Source organism: Sprattus sprattus, assembly GCF_963457725.1.
Source record: "Sprattus sprattus genome assembly, chromosome: 1".
Classification (NCBI taxonomy): Eukaryota; Metazoa; Chordata; class Actinopteri; order Clupeiformes; family Clupeidae; genus Sprattus; species Sprattus sprattus.
Window position 1 is genome coordinate 39,592,391 of NC_137920.1, and position 8,341 is coordinate 39,600,731.

An 8,341-nucleotide genomic window follows, 5' to 3' on the forward strand; every position below is an offset into this window, starting at 1 on the left:
ATTAGATGTAAAATCCCATAGACCGAATTTTCTAACACAACATATACTTTGTAAATGTTGACCTTTAACCCTTTGCCATCCTAAAACCTGAAAGCCTGAAGATTTCTCAATACATAAAGTAAGGGCCATGATTGCTGGCAAGTTTCTTATATTAAATATATTTATTTAGAACCTCAAACATGTTTGTGTTATGTCCAAATACATTGTACAAGAAAATTCAGGAAAAATCTGACAATTGAAAAGAGAAAATGAATCAGATCAATTTAAGAAGCCAAACACTGAACTGTACCGACAATCTAACATTTATTTATTTGACTTTCAAGACATCATCATCATGATATAAGTGTTGTGAGGAGTCAGGATAAGTGTTGCTATGAGTCAGAGATGGGTGATAATGAATAAACTGTATTTGCAGATTCCTGGGGTAAGCATGAATGTATATGAGTAATGTATAGTTGACCGTCGTCAGTGAGAAGGAAATGGAGATGAGAGTGGCATTGCACAGCATTGTGTATAAGCCAGGTTTCAGCACACTTTTCCCAATTATGAAAAGAAGAAAGTAAAAAATGGTTGAATCGGGGCAGATTATTCCACAGAAGAGGCTTTGCTTTGTTTTACACTTTTGAAACAAGAGGATCTGTGCCTGAGGGAACAGTAGAGAACTACAAAGATATGCTGGGGCACGGCCATGCATGGTCTTGTCTATGGAGAGCAATTTCATTACCCTAGTTTGACCAGGAGCCAGCGTCAAATGGCCAGTACAGAGATATGTCAATACTAACTAGTTCTAGTATGTGTACAAGCACCCATACAGTGTCCAAAATTAACAAGGACAGAGGGCAAGAATGCCCAAGACATCTCAGAATGCCCCTAAAAGCCATGACTGAGGTGCACAAATTGCCCCCATGATTTTGAATTGAAAATATATATTTACCAGTTCACTAATCGTTCTTTAAACCATCATTTTATATTCATTCATTTCATTCCAAATTCCATCTAACACTCACACAAACAGCGCTGTTGTTCCACTTCATATTTGCATAACTGTGTAACTGTAACTGCGTACTACTACATAATGACAACTTAAACGGTTGGAGTATCAGGGGCAGATGAAGGCCAGAGACGTGGAGTGTTTCTCAAAGTCAAGGAGGGATCCTTCACAGCAGCGTTTCAAGGATGCTACGTCATAAGTCCATCATGAGTCCATCATTCAGATAATTTTCAGAGGTGCAATTGGAGTATCGCTTGTGTTCTTAAAACACCCACAATCCTATGCGCATGCAGCAGAGCCTTTTTTTTTTAAAGTAGTGCAGAATTTGAAGGCCCTCTTCAATAATGCACACCTGCAATGATGCACGGTTCCATTGTTTGGGGGTTTCTCAAAGACAAGGAAGGATCCTTGACAGAGCCTTGATGGCTGCGTTTCAAGGATGCTATGTCATCGCATCCCGCCGAATGGCTGTTCCGAAGGCGTGACCTTTTCAATGACGCACACTAGCTAGACTTTTCCATTGTTGGCTCTCCAAATACTTGAGTCCTGCCTAGCCTCTGAAGGACCTATCTTGATAGGAATCTGAGGGACCCATCCTACCAAGGAAGCATCCCTGACTTTGAGAAACACTTGCTGTTCTCGTAATGCTTGGAAGGAGTCTTGCCTAGCCTCTTAAGGACCCGACTCGGAAAGACTCGAAAGGAACCATCCTACCAAGGAAGCCTGATCGCATTAGGCTGATGTCACTGCACTCTAACTGTTATTTGTGGCGCCTTCAACTGAACAGTGGGTGTTTCTACAAGTCAAGGAAGGATCCTGCGTTTCAAGGATGCTACGCCATCAAATCCCGCTGAAGGACTGTTCCGATTTCTAGGATCCTTCAAATTCTACCAAGGACTGAGTCCTTTGTTCACAGAATTTTGAAGGCTGCAGTTGGTGTATCCTCCTTCAATAATGTACACCTGCACACTCACTAGACTGTTCAATTGTTTGTCTTCCGAATGCAAGGCCTCTGAAGGACCAGACTTGGAATGACTTGGAAGCCATCCTACCAAGGAAGTATCCTTGACTTTGAGAAACACCCAGTATCATTCAGTCACAAACTCAGTTAAAATAAATTGCATTAAAAGGAATCAAAAGTTTAGCAATCAGAGCTGTCATCAAGCAGAGAGACTAAACAGGGCAGTAATTCTACACCACTCAATGCTAGAACTATTTGTGCAGCTGAAACAAACTAATTCAATAGTATAGCGGGCATCTACTTATAGGGAAGTGGATTACCTGAAAAAGTGATGACAAGGCAATCAAAAGTAAAAGGTTGCTTTTAACATAGTAGGCCTACAAAAGAAGCAAACCTGGTGCCCAGAATACTGATGCCATTGTTTCTGGAAGTTTCTTCTATTCACATATCTAACGTGCAATATGGAGAACACCTGCTTTAAAAAAAATGGAAGGAATATGGCACATGTGTAAATCTGCTAAGAGTAGGCCATCCTCACCAACTCATGAGTGACCGTGCAAGAAGAAGACTCATGAGAGAGGCCACCAAGACACCTATGACTGCTCTGAAGGAGTTACAAGCTTCAGGTGAATGTTCTGGAGTGGCCAAGTCAAAGTCCAGCCCTACATCCAATAGAGAATTTGTGGCTGGACTTGAAAAGGGCTGTTCACACCCGATCCCGGCGCAACCTGACAGAGCTTGAGCAGTTTTGCAAAGAAGACTGGAGTAAAATTGCAGTGTCCAGATGTGCAAGCCTGATTGAGACTTATCCAAACAGACTCAGTGCTGTTATTGACCATGATTGCTTTATAATTAAAAAGGGGTTGGGTTAAGACATCATCATCATCGTCATCATGCCATGCCATGCCATCTTTCAAGGCGCATATTTGCGACGCCAAAAGGGGGCCAACAACATGTCAGTAGTACATTTGCCCCTCCATGTCCTTGTTGTACTTACACAATAAACGTGGATAATGGTGACATCTGCTGGTAAAATATAGTTTGTAAATCACGTATTAATCAAGCAGCCTGTGTGTTAAGATCAAACCACGTCACATAAAATGCCCTACAGGGCGTTGACATACTAAATTGAGAACATACAACCTGTATTCTCCACAAACATCTTCGGAGGTTACAAGGAGAGCTTTGAAAGAAGCGGTAGGATCCCCAGGGTGATTGATTCATCTCCAACAGGAGCGCGCAGTCACTTGCACACGGCCAACAGCCCAGATCTTGCAACAAAAAAAAAAACACTCACGCTCGCAGATGTTAATTATGTGTGTACTAAGTATAGAAGATACAATTAGGATATACTTGCCAAGAGCTCAATAAATACATTACATACATTATTCACAGCGCAGGCGCAACAGACTGATGTTTCAAACCTGTTACCACCAGCAGCTCAATCACAGCCTCTTCTCTGGAGGTGGAGCTGTGCCAGCTGAGCTGAGCGCTAGGAACAGATGCTGTCGGGAACAAGAACATTAGTACGGGAGGAGAGATTAGTTAATCAGATGTTAAGGAAATTAGTGTTAATATTTGTAAGGTTTACCCAGAAATACTTACTCTATGATATTAACAAATCTATGACATGTCATTTAGTTGTCAGCAAAAACAACAACAACAAAACTTCGTGTTACGTTTGGGAGTAAACCAGTTAATTTGACCAACTATTCTCTGCTGCTTCTAATAGCCTATAATATGTCTCTTAGGACTCTCGTTTTACTCTTTCTTTTCCTCGACTTTGGATGTTCACACAGTAGTCTGTTTGCTGTTTTCTCATCCATGGATTTTTACAATACCTCGTATGAAAACTCATCCCAGTTTTTCAAGACAAATTCTTCACAGTACTCAGGTAAAAAAAATATAGCCTTAGTTGTATTTTATGGAATCCATCCATTGATGTTGTACTCTTGAAATGCTATTCGTTTTTATAATTAAAAGTAAACGCACCTATTGAGTTATGAATCGTATATTCCTAATTAGTTAATTAAGAATTCCTCGCACCTGAATAGCTGTCTATCTCTGGGAATGACAATGGCGTCCCGCTCTACCTAACTACCCAACTCTTCAGAGAGCACCTTCTGTCCTAACTGGCACCTCGACTAGTGCTTAACTTGCAACATTCCTGCGCTTCTTTTTTTTTTTTTTTTTTTTTAAATATGTCTAAATGTAAGGTAGTATTGTTTTTGTTACACCAAGTTCCATTGCTCGTAGCTTGACTGTTCTCTCCCTTGTACGTCGCTTTGGACAAAAGCGTCTGCTAAATGACTAAATGTAAATGACAGTTTGTGCAATTTTCCTCGTAGTCAATTTGCCACTGACATTTGAGATGTTTAAGGTGTTAAGAGTGAAAGTGTTGTTTAGAGAAGACACATCGTGTGCATAAACGTTGAACGGAGGTTTGGTTGAATTGGTGCTTAGATATAGCCTATGTCTGACTTTCATTTATGTCTTTCACATTTCCATACAATGAAAATAATATATGCTGTCATAGTGATGAAACTGTCGGAAATGATAAGCCTGTCTCCTCGTGTAAACTTCATATATTTGCATGTTACAACTGTTGATGTGTAGTGATAAACCGCGCGTATACTCATACACTCGACATGTCTATGTAATAAGTAAAAATGTATTAAAATCACAAAAAAAGAGATCTTAATCTTGTGTTTTCTTCCTTAATAACTGTATACTTTTCACATTTTTTGATCATTGAAATGAAAGCCTTGTGTCGAGCTCATCAATAGCTCAGTCTAGTCAGCACTGCTGTGTTGGACAGCGCTGTGCAGGGTGGGGCACCACGAAAGAAGTGTATAATGGTGCGAGGTTTAAAGTAGTCCCCCCCCCCCCTCCCCCTTACAGTACCCCTTTCCAGAAAATAGTTAAACCATCACTAAGTGTGTGAGCTGAGCTGTGTGGAGCTGAAGTTTGACACAATAGAGGGAATGTGTTGTAAGCAACGGTTGAAGAAGTTACCTTTCATTTCTCAAATTGTGTTGTAAGTAACACCAGGCTAGCCAAGGTTTCAGCCATGGTCCTCCGTGTCTACATCACGCCTATACCTCACTAAGCAATATGCAATATTGATGCATGAAATTACTTGCAATTGATTAAAGGTATAGATTATTTTTCTCTTCAAACTGCCCCGAGGCTTGAAACAATGTTGTTAGTCTGAGGGCATGATTAATAGACAGTGGTACACAATTTTCCTTATAATTGTTTGTCTAAAAAAAGCATATCATTAGTTTTCTTGCACTGAAACATGTCAGCAAGTCAATTTAAAATTTTTTAATGTTTCTTAGTTCACTTTCCCTGTGATGATATATAGAATATATGATTGTGTGGGTCCAAAATAACCCATGTTCCCAAGCTTTCAAATATTACTTTTTTCTTCTTTTTATGGTAGTAAGCCGTTATGTTGTGTGGTTCTATTAACATTACTCTTTTGTTTTCCAGCCAATGGAAGTCCTGACTACGGCAAAGTTATCTTGCCAAGTATATTTGGGATCATATGTTTCCTTGGTATCGTGGGGAACTGCATCGTTATTTACACCATCACGAAAAAGACCAAGTGCCGGGCAAAGCAGACAGTAGCTGATATCTTCATCTTCAACCTCGCCATCGTGGACCTCCTATTCCTCCTTGGCATGCCGTTCCTCATCCACCAGTTAATGGGCAATGGCTCCTGGTGTTTTGGGGCCGCGATGTGCACAGTCATAACAGCTCTGGATTCCAACAGTCAGACAGTTAGCACTTACATCCTAACCGTCATGACCCTGGACCGCTACTTGGCCACGGTCCACCCCATAAGGTTCAACCATGTGCGGACGCCATGCGTGGCGGGGGCTGCGGTGGCAGTGGTGTGGCTGCTCTCCCTGCTGTCCATCACCCCTGTCCTCATGTACTCTGGGCTCATGCCCTTGCCTGGAGATCTGGTGGGATGTGCTCTCCTGCTGCCCAACCCGGCTTCAGACGTCTACTGGTTCACCCTCTACCAGTTTGTGCTGGCCTTCGCCTTACCGCTGATAGTCATCTGTGTGGTCTTCTTCAAGATCCTCCAGCACATCTCCACTGCCGTGGCTCCACTGCCCCCCAGACGCCTACGGCTGCGCACCAAAAAAGTTACCCGCATGGCGGTGGCCATTTGCCTGGCTTTCTTTGTGTGCTGGGCACCCTATTACATTCTGCAGCTCATCCATCTTGGCATTCATCAACCCAGCCCCGCCTTCTCGTATGCCTACAACATCGCCATCAGCATGGGCTATGCCAACAGCTGCATCACCCCCTTTCTGTACATCATCCTCAGTGAGACCTTCAAGAGGCAGTTCATCGTGGCCATCCAGCCAGCGCACAAAGACTCCCGGGTCAACCCCAGCACCACAGAGGGGAGCGGGAGCTTGCATTTGGGCCTCGACCGCCAGCAGCAGTCCCAGTCCTCCAGAGCGCTCCTGCAGGATGGAGGACAGGAGAACAGGGACAGCCACTGAGGACCTAACAGATGGAGCTCTTCTCACTCATGAAGCAGAACCTCAGGTGTAGAACACGCCAATCTCATGTTTGGTTTAAATTGTGTGGTTAATATACGTGAATATGGTGGTAATTTATAGATGGAATAGTCATGTGACATGTCAGGCAGGAGACAGGGGTGAACACAATAACCCAGCAATGACCTTGTGATTCAGGGTTTGAACTTCATAACGATTATTCTATTACGTTTATATTATGTAATGATCCAGTCCTGTCCTTCAGATCCTTAGCTGGATTTTCTCTGGTCGCCTGTCAGGCTGTGTGGTTTGGTCACCATGCCCACTGCTCCTCCACTCCGTGTGATCACCATGCTCCCTGCTCCTCCACTCCGTGTGTTGCCTGAGTCCTGTTTTCCCTGGCTCCAGCTGGCTCTGCTGTTTAAAAAATATATATATTTTTACAATATCACACCTTCCCTAGTCTGTAAGAGCTTTTGTATAATATGATCTCTGTCTGTTACCTGCCTTGATTTGTGGAGAATTCTGATCTGCTCTAAGCCTGGAGATCTGATAAGAATTTTCTGTTTTGATCCTGCCTCAAGATACTGTTCAGATTTTGTGTGAAAAAAGACATTCACTCATCAGGTTTTATTTAAGATTGCTCTTGGGTTCAGGTCAGCACCTACGGCGATAGGCTGTGATGGTTAAACGTGCCAATTGGTTTCCAATGCTGTTTGATATTACATTTCCATGAAGTCAGATCAAATGAGACTGATTTAAACAATGAAAGGAACAGACAGAATGGACTGGACATACAGTTTATTTGGCTTGTTGGGATATCTGTGTCATTGGGAATGTGGGAGGGTTTATATGTTATTCCTTGTTTGTCTGGCTGTGGATATGTTTGTGTTTGTTTGTAAGTGTGTGTTTTAGTGAAAAGTAATGTTAAAGTTTGTTCACATTTCAGTGTAGGATTAAAAAAAAGAAAATTGACACTCAGATTAACAGCTACAGATTTTCTTGATTGCCAAGACACATTTCTTGAAAGTAGAGTTTTGGGAAATGGAGCATAGACACAAATGGAAACTGCACACTAATCTTCACAACATTCCATGTCCAAACCAAGCTCTCCTGTTAAAACCATGTAATCTTACATCTAAACCCAGCTTTGCCTGCAGACATCACACAAAAACCATCAAAGACACATACACTACAAAATGGCCATTACCCCCTGGCAAGATCAATCACGAGACACTTCATTGAAAACCTATTACTGCAAAGGGTAATGGCACTTACGGTTTCCCCCCAGAACAACCTCTTTACATAATAAACACAATTAGAAAGACATGTACCATTTTTTATTACTCATGTGCTGTAGTAAAATAAACTGGAATTCAGTGAAAAGGTAAATGTACTGCAACCTATTTATACCAAATATGGAATGCAGTGAAATATCCAGTTATTTATCAATATAAACCAATGAAGAAAGAGTCTGTACATAAAAGAAGGTCTTTGTTCCAAACAAGTGAACTAGCCCGTGGCCCTTTTATTTGTCTGTCTGTCTGTCTGTCTGTCTGTCTGTCTGTCTGTCTGTCTGTCTGTCTGTCTGTCTGTCTGTCCTTCTGTTTTTGTGTGTCCACCTGAGGAATTGTGTGTTAGTTGAGTTTTGCACAAAAAGTTCAACAAATCTGAAACTTGTAAAAAAGGGCCCAGTTATAGTGTGTAAGTGATTGAGAAAAACTGTGAAGAAAATGCCCCTGTATATTGATGTGTTTGTTAAGATCTGATCTGAGATTTGACCTCCTCCTTGATTTATTTACATGTTGGTGACATGAAGAGATAGAGGGTGTTGTAAAACTTTTGCAAATGATATACAGTATACTT

General features: G+C 41.7%; 1 protein-coding gene across 1 annotated transcript; it reads left to right on the forward strand.

Moving 5' to 3' along the window:
- Nucleotides 1-2,496: 2,496 nt before the first annotated feature.
- Nucleotides 2,497-6,478, forward strand: mchr1a (melanin-concentrating hormone receptor 1a; the record flags this gene model as incomplete). Its single annotated transcript, XM_080844171.1, has 2 exons — nucleotides 2,497-2,578; nucleotides 5,448-6,478. The coding sequence occupies 2 exons, from the start codon at nucleotides 2,497-2,499 to the stop codon at nucleotides 6,476-6,478; spliced, it is 1,113 nt and encodes a 370-aa protein (XP_080700297.1).
- Between the last annotated feature and the right edge of the window lie 1,863 nt (nucleotides 6,479-8,341).